General features: G+C 38.3%; 1 protein-coding gene across 4 annotated transcripts in view; it reads right to left on the minus strand.

Annotated features, from left to right (window-relative positions):
• The window catches only part of LOC120112342 (DNA repair protein REV1-like), a 36,925-nt gene that overhangs the window by 7,741 nt on the left and 10,707 nt on the right, over positions 1–18,477 (minus strand). For all 4 annotated transcript variants that reach the window (XR_005513847.1, XM_039131395.1, XM_039131394.1 and 1 more), the window contains 8 exons: positions 16,388–16,480; positions 12,911–12,970; positions 12,715–12,801; positions 12,477–12,560; positions 12,052–12,124; positions 4,983–5,051; positions 1,415–1,516; positions 28–509 (listed from right to left, as the gene is read on the minus strand). Coding sequence is in view for 3 of the 4 variants with exons in the window: in XM_039131395.1 (XP_038987323.1) it covers positions 28–509; positions 1,415–1,516; positions 4,983–5,051; positions 12,052–12,124; positions 12,477–12,560; positions 12,715–12,801; positions 12,911–12,970; positions 16,388–16,480 (1,050 nt within the window). In the remaining variant the exon portion in view is untranslated. The remainder of the gene's footprint in view (positions 1–27; positions 510–1,414; positions 1,517–4,982; positions 5,052–12,051; positions 12,125–12,476; positions 12,561–12,714; positions 12,802–12,910; positions 12,971–16,387; positions 16,481–18,477) is intronic.

Genomic DNA, 18,477 nt, shown 5'->3' on the forward strand with positions numbered 1-18,477 from the left:
GCAATTCCATTAGGCCAAAGGACTGACCTTACTTTCAAATGCAAGATTAGACATGGAAACAGCAGGATAACATAATGGCTGTTTGCCTTCATTTCTTGCACTTGAATTCAGTTTTACAGGGTCACTATGTCCAACAGTCATGTCTATGCTGGTATCACAATTTACCCTTTGATAACTTGCTGCCGAAATGGTATCATTTTCTTCTGCTGTGGATTTGGTAGACAAATGGGCATTCCCTCTGCCGTCCTCTTCATGTTTCTCCAAAAAAGCACATAACTCTCCCTTGTACATATCATTCATTTCTGAAATTATTTCCTGAGGGAGACTCTTTACAACATCTATATCAAGATAACATAATGGTGGCAATGTTGAAGTTCTATTTTCATGAGATCTAGAACTGCCAAGATTTATTTCTGATGGACAAGAACCTGTCCCATTAGTATAAATTGACTTTGAATGCTCATAATTTCTGCACTTTGATTGGCATTCCGCATCAGCCACCAATACCTCTGTGACAAAACAAAAATAATTTATCAACTGCCCTAGATCAGGAAGAAAAACCACACACATATAGTCGGCCTTGTGTACCGGCTCGAACCAGGCAATGTAGGGTATACCATACCGTACCAGTTCGGTATCTGCACCTAGTATGGGTGGTGTACTGACACTCAGTACGCCGAAAAAATTTTGTACCGTATCATACCATACTGACACAGTGCTAGTGTAGCACCATTACAGGATCCGATACCAAGACGACAAATCTTGGTCAGCCTACTCTCCCTTCGGAAGGATTGAGGCCTCAAACCTACCAACTCATTATCAACAATGTACATTCTAAATAGCGAATCATAAAAACTATCAATGGACCAAAAACCACGTCTTTTGGAAACCTCCTACCCATACATCAAATAAGCACAATCATCAATAGTTGTGGTAGTGTATGTGTGGCAAACTATATCATAAGTCATGCAAATCAAAAAATCAACACCCTTGATCATGGTCTACATATCATAAAACATGTATGTACCAAAATTCAAAAGTTCCGGATGCTTCCTAACTATCAATCATGCAAAACATCGTATCGAGCCATTAAAACAGTATATTTTTAGACCACTTGATGCATAGGCAAATGATCTCCAAAATAGATGATTTTTTGTTTCAAAATAGTTTTTTCTGATGTATGTAATAATCAATGTCCTCCTATATGAAGTGTCCATCAATGATTTTGGATGGTAGGATTGAGACCAAAGATAGCAGATGACCTCTATACACACATATAGGAAAACTCCAAATAAAAGAAGATGAAAAAGACAACAAAAATGACTGTAAAATTTTGAGCATATACTCGTATTAACATAAACAAAATCATTTATGTGAAATGACATGCTCCATGAGTTAAGTGACTGCCATTTACCTCCAGTGTCCTGTTTGACTGAAGAGGAGATTCTTTTGCATTGTGTTTTGATCTTTTCAGATGAAGATGTGAGCCATGATTCAAGTGTATTCTCCTCGTGCCCTTCAAAAGCAGTGAATCAGCAGTAACAAGAAGAGCAATTATTGACAAAATCAGCATAACAACCCACCCCCCAAAGAATAAAATAAAATAAAATAAATAATGTGTGCTTATTTGGACCAACTTTTTTATTCAATAAAAAGCAGGAAAATAAAAAAGGCACAGAACTAGCTCAAACCAATAGAATATGATGCGAAGTTTGAGCTTATTGATTTCTTGAACAAACAGCACCCAAGGCAAAACTAGACCAAATTAGCATGTGTGGCTTTTAATTTTCATGAGTAGTCTGCCCTCAATTTGCAGCACCTAAGAAATTGTTAGACCATAAAAGGCATAGTTTGGATTTCAATGTCAAAACCTGCACAGACCGAAAACTTATTTTAAGTACTCGAATTGGACATTGGATGAAGGAATTATCATTTTCATGAGAAGCTGCCATAGTTATTACATGTTATGATACTGCCATTGACACAGGACTTGAGTCTGAACTCTGAAGTCACAATATATACAGACATACATGCAAACATAAATACTTTGGAATTAAAGTCAGTCATAGAGGTTGCGTCCAGATATTAGGATTCTAAGGCTTCCTGGAGTCCAGAATCAATTGTTTATGACACTAGAGATGTTATAAAGCACCTTCTATCCAGGACAAATGAATCAAATATTATGATAGATTCCAACTGTTTTAGCAGAGGGCCAAACATCAATCAGCATTAATGGACTAGTAATATTCTTTTGTTTACCTAAAAAGGGCCAGAAAATTTCTCCAAGGGTTTACTCAAAACACCAAAACCAAAAGTTTCAGTTTCAGATTTTGGTTCCAACCAAAAAAATGATTGGTTTTGAAGTTTTGGATAGAATGTGTTGTGAGGCCAAAATACATGCACACACATACATGCACATAAGCATATATGCATACAAGTTTGCATGCGCTCATGCATGTGTGTACACTCCAAACCAAAGTTTCAGTTTCAGCTTTAAGCCTCAACCTAGTACTGGTTCAGTTTTAGAGTTTTTAATGGAATGAGTTATGGGGCCAAAATGCGCACGTGCAAACACGAATGTGCATATACATATACACATACATGGATGGATTGATGGAATGAAGTTTGTAGCAGTTTCAGAGTTTTGGCTGGAATAAGTTATGGGATCAAAATGGGCACATTCACATGCGCATGTGCATATACATATACACATGGATGATGGATGAATGGATCCCACTATTACAGCTCTACCGAACTCTCAAACTAAGATCTAGCGCCAATGTTTATAACAAGAAAAGCAGATCGCATGCATACATGTGTGTGGACATATGTAGATGAATGTACGTAATGTGTCTGTGTGCAAGTGTGTTTGTTTTGGGAAGGAAGAGAGGGGGGGGGGGGGGGGGGGGGGGGGGGGTTAACTAAACCCCATCCAAAACTGGCCCAAAATGTAGGGTTTGCATCTGAAAAATAGATTCAATAAGCTATCGGGTTAGGTTTGGGTCCTGAAATCAGATCTCTGCTCTCTCTGCTCTTACCGGCTCAGATTTGGATTCAGAACACACATACAAAAAAACAGTACCCAACCTTGTTCCACCAAATGCCAACTCGTGTCATATGCATTATGGTTAATAGATGTTGCTAAAATCTACACCTTTACAATATATTTGTCATGACTTAATAGTTCCATTGCTGTTGAGATTTTTCCCTTTTTTATGTCTTTTCATTGCGATGTTGCATGGATGCCTAGATAATAGAAGTAGCAGCTGAACGTACCCTCTTTTGAATGGAATATTTTAGCACTTCTCTAAATCATAATATTTTTTTGTCGTGGTTTATAGTTCATAAGGTAATACCTGAGTGCATCATATAATTTGGAAAAATAGCTCACAAAGCAATCAAAAGACAATATGTTACATATGCCCACCGGCCCGTACCGGCCAGTTCAGCACGTACCGTACCGGTCCGGCCTCTGACCGGTACGGTACGGTATGCACGCCCACGAGCACTAGGAACCACGCGACTATAGGCAACAGACCGATTAGGAACCGGTTCGAACTGGTACCAGTACGGCATACCTTGCACATGCCATTACTACCTTATGCTTGAAATAATAACCCCCACCCTTTTTAGGTCCAATATTAGGTACCTTATAGTGCTTTCAAACTAAAAAACTCAAGAAGTGTAACTAAAAAACTAAAAGATATAAGTACTTGCGAGCTTGCAATTGGCATGAAACTTTAGCAAATGAAAGGAATCACTTGCGGAAGTTTACCACTAGTAAAACAAAAGATTTCTTCATACCAAACAACTTGTCCTTTTTACCCAAGGAACATACAAGTCACTATATAGTAGGAAAGGTATATTGAAGAATCATAATGCTAAAACAAATAAATGATCAATTGTGAATGATTATTGATTTAGAATAACTGTTGGAGCCTGATCAATAAGCTAAAGGCTATTTTCCCTTTGTGTAATGATTCAAAGAAAAAGATGGAGAAGGCTTGGTTACAAAATAGTTGAATATCATGAAAACAACAATAGCTTTTAAGAAGTAACTAAGAAGAAAAGATGCTTGACATTTGCGGGCTAATAACGAGTTTTATCAAACTTCTAGGTTAGAGAACTGAACCAATATTGCAAGTTGGAACTGGAAATTCTGGATTCTCGACAATAATCACAAATTTTGATTCCCTGTTTAAGACAGGACAATCTCTATTCTTACTGTTATGATGTCCAAAGAATAGGGGCTAGCTTCATCGATACTGCTCTTGATAAATGTTTTCTATTTCTTATAGGATGCAATTACAATGGAGCTGAATAGACCATGAAACTCCAAAGAACATGCTGCGTCAATAATATCTCTTAGCAGTCAATGTATATTGCCAAAAAGAGGTCTTTAAAAGCAAATTTAAGCTTAATAAAATCTCAAAAGTTGTGTCATTCTGCTGAAAATTTGAAGTTGACAAATTTCTAGGCTTCTGAAAAGGTTAGACAAGAAGGACGGTCAATCGAACTCAATCCGGTCCAATCAGGACAAGGTCCAATGCTTCTTTTTTTATTATTCCAGTTCAAACTTTACGTACTGCTTCAATTTCATTCATTTTCTCATTTATTGGCCGGTGAGGCTATCGACTATTAATTGGGATCAACTAAAGGCAAAGGTGCATGTCCCCCTTTGTTGACCCACATTTTTCTTATCTATAAATGACAAAATAACAGGTGATAAGGTTCTGAGATTGCCTATAGTATCAAAAAAGGAAAAGAATCGTTGAGACAGCTCCCTTGAGCTTATATTTCAGATTAAAACATAGCTACAGGATATGATATTAGAATGATTAGTCTAGAAGCTGCAAATATAGCAGATAGGCTTCCAAATATCCTCCTTTTCTGAAACTGTAAAAACACGATTATATCAAGAATTTGCAATAATATTTTGTAAACATATGATAAGATCAAAAAGCATTATACTTGCACAATACCTTGTCTTGATATGTCTACACTCTCAAGCTTTGATATTTGCAAGCCAATGCCACGAATTTCCTTGACATCTGAATGAGAAAATACTTAAGCAGTGCATATAAAACAGAAACAAAAAGCATAAGCCAACTACTTATATATGCATCATATTTTTCTCTTCAGCACATCAATGATCTGAAATAAATATATAATCATAGAGAGAAAGCAAGAAAGCCAAAGACAAGATACCAGCTCAAGCTAACAATGCTTTTAAAAGGAAAACTACAAATTAACTACAAGATAAAGAAAAACTCAAAGGTAGCAAATTCTGGTAGGTAATAGTTGGAACAAAAGAATTAAAAAAAGGAAGCTTAGGCATATGCTATAAAAGATGCCAAAGTAAGGCTAGCAAAGAGTATTATTATCATTCAAATTTATGTTCAGAGGTCACATTTAAAGTAGCCCACAAAAACAAATTAGATTGCATACTTTGCAATAAAGCCATCACTCTTGCTTCAAAAAGTAGCCTGCGCAACTAACCCATGTAGTAATATTGAGCCATATTTTACATGTATATGCTATACAATGCATTGACATGCTTTGGCCTACATATGCAAACATTTATTGAACATTTTTTCCTTGGAAAAATGCCACTTAGAATAGTGATAAATTATTATTATTACTAATAATGCTTTCTTATAATTTTAAATGAAAAGACTTGGTAGATGAAATTTTGATCAAGCATACTCGCAGTCAAAGATTGAGGAGCAAGCACTGGTGCCCACGGGCATGTGCACATGCTGATGCTAGGCATGTGGCTAGACCAGCCCTAACCAAGCTGTATTGTGCCGACCCAGCCAGGAACCAGCACAAAATGCGATCTAGTTCTGTGGCAGAACTAGACTGGTAACGACTGACACCAGCCGGCTCTCCTGCATCCTGTCAGATGTATGAGACAAACAGTCTCCCAACCATTTTTATCCTTTGTTCCCTCCTTGACTTCGGAGGGAGAGAGATTTGAGGGACAGAGTTAGCTAGTAAGGGGATCCCCCACCACTACATCCTGTTTCAAGCCACAAACAGATCTCCACTCTTCAACTACTTATCGTTTTTCATGCAGAAAGTGGCCAAAAATTAAAAAAAGAGGAAATTGTGCCAAAATTTTGTGGTTTGGCATGTTTCTTTATACATTGTATATCTTACCATGATCTATGCATTGGTGAAGAAAGCTTTTTTACCACTTATTGTTTCATTAAAAAATGTATTTTTGGGTAAAATGAAATTAAAATAATTAGGATAGTCGAGAACAAAAAATAGCAGCATGCTGGGGGGGAGATGCATGCACTTGTTGTCTTTTTTAGCAGTTTTTACTTATATTTTGGGTGTGTTTAAGGCCACCAGAACCTAAGTGCTCATTTGATACTGCTCTGTGTTTTCAATTTTTTTCCAAAAATCAAGGAAGAAACTAGACTGAACAAATACATATGATGAAGATAAACCCTTTCTTTGTAAAGCCTTTAGAGCTTCTAGCGGCAGATACTTATTTCTTTCAAAAAAGTGAAAATAGAAGCAAACTTCAGTGCAAATGCTATCTCCAACAAGAAGCTCAATGTGGTATTTCACTTAGTTCTAGGGAAACAAAAACACAAAAACAATAAACAATTCCAAACATGCCCTAGAAAATCATAAAAAATAATAAAATTATAAAATAAAAATTTGAATATGGGGGTAACAGTCACTGACTGACACAACCCAATATACTATGTCTCCGTAACATACCAACTCAGTACTTTGCTAGTACAGTGCCTGGTACTAATACTAACCTTGGTCAGCACACACCTAGCATGGCATGGCTGTTGTAGACCAACATGCTGCAGCACCTGCCAGGCCTCGTCAATCAAAACGGCTGTGACACCTTGGCCCAAGGACCATAAAACCGGTATTGGGAACCATATTGGTACATTAACAATTTGGAACAGTTTGGTTGGCACAGCATAGTATGCACCCCATACCAACACAAACTTCCAATACTTGTTTTCTAAATCCCAACCATTGTAATGACCAAAACCAGGTGGTATGAGTCAGTATTGGATGGTATGGGCAGTTCCGTTCTTTCCAAATCTAAATGGACTGGTTTGGCTTATAGACTAAACCAAACCGCGATACCATAACGGTGCCTCACCAGTACAAGGTGGTACGAGCCAGTACGTAGACCTTGCCTTGGTCCTTGCTTATAGTAAATAAATTCCCTTCATATGTAGTATGAATAGCAGAATTTATTTTGCTAAACCCATATCTACACCTATTTCAATGGTCTGGGCTTCTATTTTATGGTTTCCAATCTAAAACCTATATCCTTCTTAAAGAAATTGCATCCGCTTCCAACTTCACCAAAGTCATGCATTAATTTTGAGACCTCGTATACCTCCAATCCAACCATGATAATGACCAAAACCAGGTGGTATGAGTCAGTTTTGGATGGTATGGGCAGTTCCGTTCTTTCCAAATCTATATGGACTGGTTTGGCTTACAGACTAAACCAAACCGCGATACCATAATGGTGCCTCACCAGTACAAGGTGGTACGAGCCAGTATGTAGACCTTGCCTTGGTCCTTGCTTATAGTAAATAAATTCCCTTCATATGTAGTATGAATAGCAGAATTTATTTTGCTAAACCCATAACTACACCTATTTCAATTGTTTGGGCTTCTTATTTTATGGTTTCCAATCTAAAACCTATATCCTTCTTAAAGAAATTGCATCCGCTTCCAACTTCACCAAAGTCATGCATTAATTTTGAGACCACATATACCTCCAATCCTCTATATAGTAGGGACATCCATGAAATTCAATATCATCAGTAAACCATCTTAATCAGCTCTTAAATTTGATTGCTTACTGTACTCAAGCTTGGATTCAACATTCATCACTTTCATTTTTCTAGTTTCACCGTATATAGAAGAAATATTTTCATTTTGCATCTCAGACTGGCAAGCCAATACAATATGAAGTTTTTAAACTACTTGTTTCATCTTTAAAGAAAACGGTGGATCCTATCAAACATCAACCAGTGCGGAACTTGCTAGGATCTCTTAAATGTAACATGGAAACTAGATGCAATTCCACTATACATGGTCAACATATGCATCTATAGAACTACCCTTCTAATAGCCATTAATGCTTTTGCTAAAAAAAAGGCAATAATAAATACAACACAAGTTGGAAGATCTATAGAAAGATAAGATAGAGGAATCAAGCAAAATTTAGATTTAGGATCGCTCTGATTCTCTTCTGTAAAAAAAGGTTAATGTTTGAATCTGATAATGTTGTGAGAACCGATATTGATTTCAGAGCTGAATCTAAAAAAATTCCATGCAGGAATGCATCCACATCCCACGTCAAATGAATCCTTCTTCTGGAGGCAAGTACTCATCAATTAGTGAAAATTCATAATCAACAGATAGTGGGGATGAGAAAAAAAGAACCCTAATTTTCATTGCAAAACATAGGGATGGCCCACTACCTGTGTGTACAGGTCATACTTAGCAAAACCCAGAAGCTCCATTTTAACTGTGGAAATACTTTGACTCGTTAAGCGGAATAAAAAATAATTTGGTGCAAAAAGAGATAAATTGGGAATTGAACTGTTCTACCATTTTATGAGAGCACATTTCCCAAGTTAAGAGGAATAAGGGAGTAGCATTTTTTAAAATCCCCCTTTTGCCCCTCTGATCAACTTCCTTTTGGTACTCCACAGATGTTTGAAATAAACAAACAACCTATGGTACTCTGAATTCCTTCAAGCAGACAAAACTATAGATTCAAAACAATTTTTTCTTTGGGTTAAGGAGGAATAAGTACCTAAAAATTGCTTTTCAGATTTTCTGAAATACCAAAAATACCCCTCCTTCGTTCTGCCTCATTATGGTGCCAAAAAAGTTGTTCGGCAGAACAAATGTGGATAAGTGGACCTTATTCAAGCTTATACCAGATTATTCAGGAATGAAACAAAGCCTTAGTCTAGAACAAAAAATAATTGTTTGGACTTTGGCGGGTAATGAAGAATAGACCAAAAAATAAAGGGCTTATTATGGTTTATGGTGTTTACTCTATTTGATGCAAGGACTATGCCAACACTCATAGCATAGGCTACTTGGCAAATAGGGTAGTTACCCAAAAGGTAAGACAGGTTCTTCCATGATTGCATAAGCTTATGTAAACAATAAGCAAGGTTTCCAAGCCTTACCTACCAAAAGTAGGTAGAGGTACAAGTGTGGGTGCAGACTCGGGTGTGAGTGCGGATGTGGGAAAGCACGTGCAGAACGAATTTCCAAGGAGATTCTGAAGTCGTTGCAACACCCTATGCAGAAGATTTGTGTTACTAAGGTCCATGCCACCTAGCATGCACTAGCCTAGACCAGCACGAGGTATACATTTGCCAAGGTACCTGCAAAGAATAAAATGGGAATGGTGTCTAAACATAAAGCCCCACATTGAACTGCAATCTAGATGACTTGAACCAACACAAAAAAATTTAAAATGCTTCCTTGATATTTTAAGAATTTTATTGCTTTAAAGATAGACTAGGAGACTGTTTTGATGGCTATAGAAAGTTAAGAGGTGTCTCATATTTCATGTTATAACATAGTTATGGATATGAGATAGCTATAATATTATACCATAGTATGGTAGAAGTGATGTAGTTGCACCAAAGCTACACTATAGTTCTAATACTATAGTTTTAATACAGTTTTTATTATACTATAGTTTTTATATGGTTATATTAGTCATTACAAAATTACACAATAGTTAATACTATAGTTACTTTTCAGTCATAGATAAGCTATTATAATTCTATAGTTATAAAATATAAAGTGTCTGAAACTTGGCTTGAATATCAAACCATTTTGGTGTCCAGGTCGCAGATCAGCAAGTCAACCCGCAGTCAACCATGGGCCAACACATTCACCCATAAATTAATAAAACCTTCCCACTCCCCCTCTCCGAATTCGTTTGTTCTTTTTCTCACTTTTTTCCCAATCCCGAACCCTAACCAAGCCCTCTCCATCCACCATCCGTCCTTCCTTTGATCCATCCACCACCAATCCCTCCTTTGATCCAACCACCAATCCCTCCCTTGCTCACCCAGTGATGACCCATCACGACCTCGGTAGCACTCAACCTCAAAAGTGGTGGCAACTTCAAACTCCCACATGGAGGGCAGTAGACTCTAAACCTACCTTCATAACATCCTCTCTCCCCCTCCACCAGAACAACCTCCTTTCCCCACCATCAACATTAGCAAGATCCGGATCAAGAATTAGCTAGTGAAGCAGACCCTCTAGCCAACATCCATCCCATTCCCTCATTGTTGGAGTCCTCCTGCTCGGTCATCGAATCGAGTGATTTAGCGAGGAGGCATTTCGAGTACTGACCAATTGATGAAAGGGAGGGAGGATTCCAAGTCGAGGGCAGACTTGATGGAGACCTAGGGAGGGAGGGAGGACTTGGGAGATTGGACTGGTATAATGTGGGCTGGCCAACCGATTTTAACGGCCAGAGTTCTACATCGCTACAGATTGGAGAGGAGAGTAGAGAATGTGCCCTAAAAAAGCCCTTCTTTCGATATCTTAGAGTCGAGACTCGGAGAGGTTAAGAATCACGTCAAAACAACAAGTTGACCGAGTCAATAACCTGGGTTGGTGACTCACCTGAGCTTGAGGTTAAACCGACCCATGAAGACTTACAGGTTGTAGTTGCAGGTCGGGTGGGTCAATCCAGTAGACCTACCTAGTCTTAAAACATTGACTTTTGCTATAATTATATTATAGTTACCATAATTGGGATGTCATATTAGCTTAAACAACATGCTACACAGTATTTAACATGCATACATACTTTCATTATTGATTGTAGGACATTATATAGCTTCAAATTATCATGTAATGCACAAAACAATCTTAAAAAAAATAGAAATAAGTTTAAATAGCCAATTTAAGAAAGTAAAAATAAAAATGCTCATGCTCACGCATACCAAATCGTGACATTGCAACTAGCCTATGAATCGCAACATGCTGAGCCATTCTACGTGTTGACACAAGCTAAGCCAACCCCTGGCCAACCTTGGCATCACATATGATACCTAAATTCTTGGTTCCATGCACTCCCTCCCTTGCTTGAAGTTCCCATGCTAAAACTTGGATATCCATGTAGAAAGATTTGTCGCAAAATTGAGAGACAATCAGCATAAAGTCTCAAAACCAGCGTATGCCGAACCGGCCCGTACCGGCCGATACAAACCGGTCCGACCAGCTACCGGTACGGCGGAGCCGTGGAAACCGGTACAGGCCGGTTTCTTGCCGGAGACGAAGAAGACGAGGAGAAAAAGAGAGAGCGCGGGGAAGAGAGGGAGGGAGCCCACCTTCGGCCGCCATCGGAGAGCCGCGGAGGGGCGTCGGAGGCCGGGGGGGCGGCGGAGCCTGGCGGGGGACGGGGGAGCCCGCGGGGGCGCTGCGGAGGCCGCAGCCGTGTTTTTTAATTTGGGGATTTTAAGTGAAGTCGGCAACCGATTTGCCGACTTCACTTAAAATCCCCAAATTAAAAAACGCGGCCGCATCCCCTGTTTCTTTCGAAACAGTGGATGCAGCCGCGGCCGCGGCCTCCGCAGCGCCCCCGCGGGCTCCGCCGCCCCCCACCGGCCTCCGACGCCCCTCCGCAGCTCTCCGATGGCGGCCGAAGGTGGGCTCTCTCCCTCTCTTCCCCGCGCTCTCTCTGGTTCTCTTCTTCTTCCCCGGTTCCGGCGGGGAAGAGCTTTCCGGTTCGTACCGCCCGGAGCACGGTACGAACCGGCCCGTACCGGTCCGGTAGGCAACCGGTACGCCTACCGGACCCGGTACGGCGGACCTTGCTCAAAACGTTGACATATCTTCTAATATTAAAGCCGGTCTCATACAAATTTAAAAAAAAAAGGCAAGGTTTGATAACTAGATGCAAGGATATATCACTAATTTGATATAATATGGATATTCACCTTACTTAAAGCAAATGAAAAATCACAATTCTGAAAAAAAAATCCTCAGTGCTAGACATACCAATATGAAACGATGCAAAAATTTGTTTGGTTATCCTCTGAAGCGAAACCACATTATCAGTGGGAACAGGAATCTGCAAAAAAAGAGTAATGAGTCTAACAAGAATAAATAGCTTCTTTCCAAAAGAAAGCTCCATTGTGGTATAAATGTGTTCATAAGTGTGAAGTGTGCCGGTACATGCACAAAGACAAACTAATACGTTGTATTTACTAATATATAACAAATAAATTCATGCATATGATAGATTGCAAATGCGCTAAATCGCAACTCTTCTTGCTTTCTCTCTTCTCCCGAATTTCTGACACACTATATCAAATATAGCACACAAACAACATGCACGTACACAGTTGCACAAGTACACATGCATGAACAAAAAAAAGAAGCAATAAAAAAGGGACAATTCCTTCATCAGTATTAACAATTACCGTCATGGACCGACTCATAGTTTCACAGTCCCCGCATCCCATGAACTTTATTGGTTCTTCAGCCCCTTTCTTCCGCTTTCTCACCTAAAGAAATGCATCAAAAAATATCTCGTGTTGACATGTATCATCTATCAGAAGTTAGAAATCCCTGAGCCTTTCTTGAGCACATCTATTTTGGTATAAAAATGCGAAAAAGTGATAGACAAAATTTGAAAGGAAGAATAATTTTGGCAAATACCTTCACAGTGATGGCGCGTCCTTGCACTCCACATCCCTGCAACCGCAGTGAGACCTCCTTGCAAAGATTCATAAGAAAATTTTCACACTGAAATAGCCAAAAGAAAAATTATAAAATGCAGAATATTAGTAAATATAAAAGAAATAAACTTAATAGATATAGAAAAAATAATCTTTGGCTTCTGCAGAACACTCACATCTGTAGAGCCGTCGAACCTAACTCCCCAGTTTACTTCAGCACCAATAGACTTTGTTTCCTGTAAATGGCATGTATATGCATGAAAAGACAAGAAGCTGGTAAAAATAAATAAATATTATCAGACTGAAAAACGGCCACAAAAACAGAGAAGGAATGAAAGCACTATATCAATCAAAAATTTTCAGTAATAAATGAACTTCATACTTTTTAAGTAACTGGCAGCTATCAAAAAAAATGCAATGAGCCAAACATAGACCACGTAGAGCAACATTTGGACAATGTCCATTCATCACTGCTACACCAAGAGGGATAAAGGTTGATATGTTAAAAGCTACAGATTTTTCAGACTAAATTTAGGACATAGCAAGCGATGAAGGCAATCCTAAAAGGATTAGGAGCAGGGAAAGAGTCAAGAATGCTCCATCAGATTTCTTTTTTTCTCCTTTTCATTTGAGGGGGAGTGGGGAAGAGAGGGAGGGGCAATGAAAACTTTCAGTTAATAAATATATAATTCACTAAATAAATTATAATAAATCCTAAAATATCATCTTGACAGCTTAGCAATTATCTTTAAATGTTCTTGTAAGATGCCCTTGTTGCTCGTGCTTAAAATAATAACTAGAAAGCCTTAAAATGGTAGCTTTCTTGAAATAGGATATATTTCTTATTGTGACACAAAAACAAAGAGTGAATGAGTGTATCTTAGAAGGGCCGGGTGATAAATGCATGGTTCTGAAATTTAGAAGGAAAAATGAGAGATATACAGGCATTTCCCACCTGACCCACTTGAACGATGTTTGGGCAGGCTTAGGTTTAGATTTTTGACCTATTGGATCAGGCCAGGCTTAAAATCTCAGTCCTAAACAAGGATTAAGTACCTGTATCCCTATATGGATATCATATTGACGTGTGTAATACCCTTACTTTTGACGTGCTGGCACATAGAATCATCCTGTACCAACATTGATACTTTAAACCTTGTTCCTAAATATAATAGTGTTTCGAGATGAACCTATGCTGAGAAAAAGATATACATGCTATATAACTCAATTTAAAAAAAAAAAACTTCATTAAAGTGATGTCTAGCATATTTTATCTACTCATCATGAAACCCTAAACCTGACATAACCCTGACCCCAAATGGCCTACCTCTAATTGATCTCTTCCCCTTTAACCCTCCTCCCAGATTCTTGCACTCTCCCTCTCTCACTCTTCTATTTCTTGTGCCTCCCATTGCCTCCATTCCTATTTTCTAGTACACATACATGTTGGCAACCGAGGGTGCAAATTACAACTCTCCTTGTCTCTTTCTATGCTCCAAGTGTGCTGAACTTGCATGCCTTATTACCCATCACTACTGTGTATCTTGTGGTCGCCACCTTCAGCTGCCATGTTGGCCACACTGATTTTCCTTTTTTTTGGGGGGGGGGATCACTATGAGATGACTAGTTGGGCCCAACCCCTAACAAAGATCTAACCCTCCCTTTGCCACTGGCCCAACCCTTTGCTCTCCCCCCTATCTTTGGTGTTCAACATAAATACCATGAAATCCCAAGTTTCTGTCTAGATTTGCTGAGATTCTTTGAGTCTGATATATTCTCATCAATTTATGCTTAGATTTCAAAAGTTAGCACAGCATTGGGTCAAGCTGGACTTCCGCCACATCTACTTCCTCAATACGGGTCCATAACCTGGCCCAAGACCAGCTCAACTTGATAAATGTTAAGTCTAAATTACAAAATTGTTGAAATCAATAAAATTTAGGTGTAACATGAAATGGGGCCATAAGACCATCCCACCCGATCTGAGCACCTTTGATGGTTGATTGATAATGTAGATAAAGAGAAAGAGGGAGAGAGGTGTACTGATATTAACATGGATGAGATAAGAAAAAGAGGAAGAGGTTGTAATGACATGGCCTCATCACCCCGAGAAAATTAGACTATTTAAAATCTTCAATATTGGAAGAGCTATTTAATCGATACAACCTCAATAAAAGACATCCATGACCATAATCTCACTAATATTTGGTGCTCCTACATCAAGGATGGACTGTAGAGCTGAGTGTTTCAACGGTTCACTAAGTATTCAAATTTGGAGATAACAGATTGAGATCAAAAATAGAAGAGATCTGAATTCATCAAATACACTGAGGGCCTCTTGTTATTGCACTCTTTGGGAACTTGTGAGGGGAGCAGCCAGTTTTAAACTTTGAAGGAGTTGGGCTGTGAAGGAATGGGAGTAAAGGAAGTTAAACCCACCCCTGATCTCTACTTGGCTCTGCAGTCTGCACCCAATCAGGAGTTTGGATGGAGAAGAAACGTGCTTAAAAGGTCTGCATAATCATAGCATGCATTTGAGACTTCAAAAACTAATAAAAATATACATGTAATATAGGTGAAGTTGTATAGATTATCATGCTAAGCAATCATAAAGATGCAATGTATGTGCATTTGTACATTGCCTAAATTCGAATGTCCAAATTAGTGTCAGGTAAAACTAGGTAACATAAGAGTAAAAAGTTAAGTGTTGAATTAGAAAGTCGCAACTAAATAACTTAAGTGATAAGAAATAGAGGCATATATAATGAAGCCAATAGGGCCAATTAGGAAGAGGGCTCAGGTTTTTACAGAAGGATCAGTAAAAATGAGAGCATGACCCCATTCATGCCAAGAAGTAAATATGTGAAAGAAAAAGAAGGAGCAAAAAACCTAAGTTAAACAATGTATGAACTGTAAAGAATCTTGATCAGAACTGACAACGATAAATATCATAAATCAGACCACACAAAAGAAGCAACATTAATTTTAGATCATGGTTAACATTACAACCATGGTTCCCCGTACCAGTGCATATCATCTTGTATCGAGTGTACTATAATCATACGAGCACCAAACCAAGTACCAGCATGGTACTGGCACAAGATCCGGCATCAAAATGGCGAACCTCAATTACAACAATCAGACTTAAATGATTGAGGGTGCTTTACAAAAGCATTCATCACTTTGACACATACTGCATTTGCACAAGGGTTGTTGCAGTTTTCTACAAACAGGCAGCAAGAATTATAAATAAACAAGTGAATAAAGAGACTGTAAACAACAAACTAATGCAAGACAACTATTTTGAAATAAGAACCTTCAACTTTTAGAAGCATCTTAATGATATAGTTGTTTTATTAGACACATAATATCAACGTAATGATATAAAGATACATATTTCATCTGATATAGCAATCAACTCAACTTCAAAAACTGTAGAAACTACTATTCTACGAGAAGAGAGATACCATCAGACTACTGGACAAAAATTTTCAACAGAGAAACCAAATTAAAGTATATAGAAGCGAATGAATTTCCATCAAAGATAAAAGTAAAGCATGCTGACTGGTAAAACAGAATACTTCACTATGCATATTCATCTAGTAGCACAGATGGTGCCACACAAAACATATAATGAGATCCTTCCAACAAACCTGAACAACTTCAACCATTCGGTTATCAATTCCTCGACAGTAATTCCACAGCATATCACCAATTTTTGTACCAAAGTCCTTGTGAAGGGCTTCCTACAAAAGATGAAATGTAGACAACTTATTTCTTTTAGAAAGAACACATATAGATGCAGACTCCAGATATAAGGAATTAAAAATTATACATATATAGTTGTGTGCAGAAAAGAAAAGAACAGTTAGAGAGAAAAAAAACTTTATTATCACAGTAACAACGATAGGCCATGTTTTTCGTTGGTTCATCAAATTAGATTCATATGGATTGAGATGAATGAAAGAATAAACGGGATCTTGCTTGTGCTTTTCTCCTTGAGCATATTGTATCTCCAAATTTGATGCCAGCTTAAATCTTTGAGTTTTAGGAATCACTCCTACCTTCGGCTATCAACTCGATCAGAATCCTCTCCACATGGTATGCCGTACCATACCAAATCAGACGGTATCGGACGTACCGTACCATACCAATTCGGTACTGATACCGATACGGATAGCATACCGACCCTCGGTCGCCAAAAAAATTCGTACCATACCGTACCAACACTATGCTAGTGTGGCGCCGGTACGGGATTCGATACAGCGAACCATAGCGTACCAACCCTATGCCAGTGTGGTTCCACATCTACTTCTTAGATCTAGATGAAATCGATTCAAACCTCCCGACATTCGATCATCCAGCGCAAATAAGATTAATTGGCATCAAAATATCGATTTGAGATCATTATTTATCTCCACTGCTTAGTACTAAATGTAAATCATTAAAAAAACCTACCAAAATGAATAACAACTAGGATTTTTGAGCAATATATTAGTGAGTTTGAAATATAACTCCCCATGTCAAATTGGAGGTATGAAAACTCTAATAGGTAGATGAAAACTTTGAAGAGCTTACTGGTTTGACTAAGCAAAAGAAACACTTGCTCCTCCCATGGTCCGCTTCACGGCAAAAGTCACATGTGTAGTGAAGGGTATCATTTTAAGCAAGGAGGTGAAGGATGCACTCTGAGTGAATAGAGTCAATGAAACTGAACATTAATCATTTAAAAGTCGAGAATCCTATAATCAAAGTCCAATCTATCGAAGATCTTGCCATTAACTTGAAAATGGAATATTTCATTTTAAATGAACGAATGAAGATCACGGAGAATCACCACTGAAAGAAGAATCCACGTTTATTAGATGATTGTAATAAAATGTTGGCAATATGATGATTTGTTCCTAACTTAAATCATTTGTTCACATAATCCGACAATTGATTAGCAATGACACAGGCTATTGTCATAAAAAACTACAGAAGCAATTCAATGGCCCAATTATGCAATGGTCCATGACTTGTCACCAAAGTTTGACTGGTCGGTGCAGACTGTGTAGTATGCACCCATTGTAATGTAATGTCAACCCCTGAGCTGTACAAGTAAAAATCAGTTTAGGGGCAGATCAAGGTCAATTCAGATCAAAACTGAGTTGAACTGGTCCAAAACTGAGCAATTACATCTGATACCACTTGGGATGGCTAAAACAACCCCTTTGAAAATGTTTTCCATTTGAAGGTGGGAACAACGCGAGGTGGAAAAGAAAGACTGTCTAATGAATGATATTGAACTGCAGGCTTGAAGCTTGTTTTTTGATTTTGGGGCAAGAAAATCATTCTATGTAAATCCTTTCCCTCCTTTTTTTCCTTACTTTTTTAAAAAAATTGAGTTGAATTTTGTGCTTAGTTGAAAAATCAAGTGAAAATTTCTCCAAATGAGGATTAAATATTGTCTGATCATTGGATTCATGCATTAAGAGTATGAATCCGGGATCGAAATCAATGATTTCTGCAACCCTAAACCTACACCCAGAAATTCTGTAAGTTTGAAAATAACCCAAAAGAGGCCACATCAAGGGTGTGCTGGCCATATTTATAAACACCATCTATACCCCCTGTCGGCATGATCCTCAGCATAATGTGGACCATACCCACCCTAGTTGGAACGCCCTTGCACCCTTGATATTTCGAGCCTTGCTCATCAGCAACATAAGGTTGTAATGATATAAATGATGGAAAACAAAGC

The sequence above is a fragment of the Phoenix dactylifera genome, chromosome 11 (genome assembly GCF_009389715.1).
Source record: "Phoenix dactylifera cultivar Barhee BC4 chromosome 11, palm_55x_up_171113_PBpolish2nd_filt_p, whole genome shotgun sequence".
Classification (NCBI taxonomy): domain Eukaryota; kingdom Viridiplantae; phylum Streptophyta; class Magnoliopsida; order Arecales; family Arecaceae; genus Phoenix; species Phoenix dactylifera.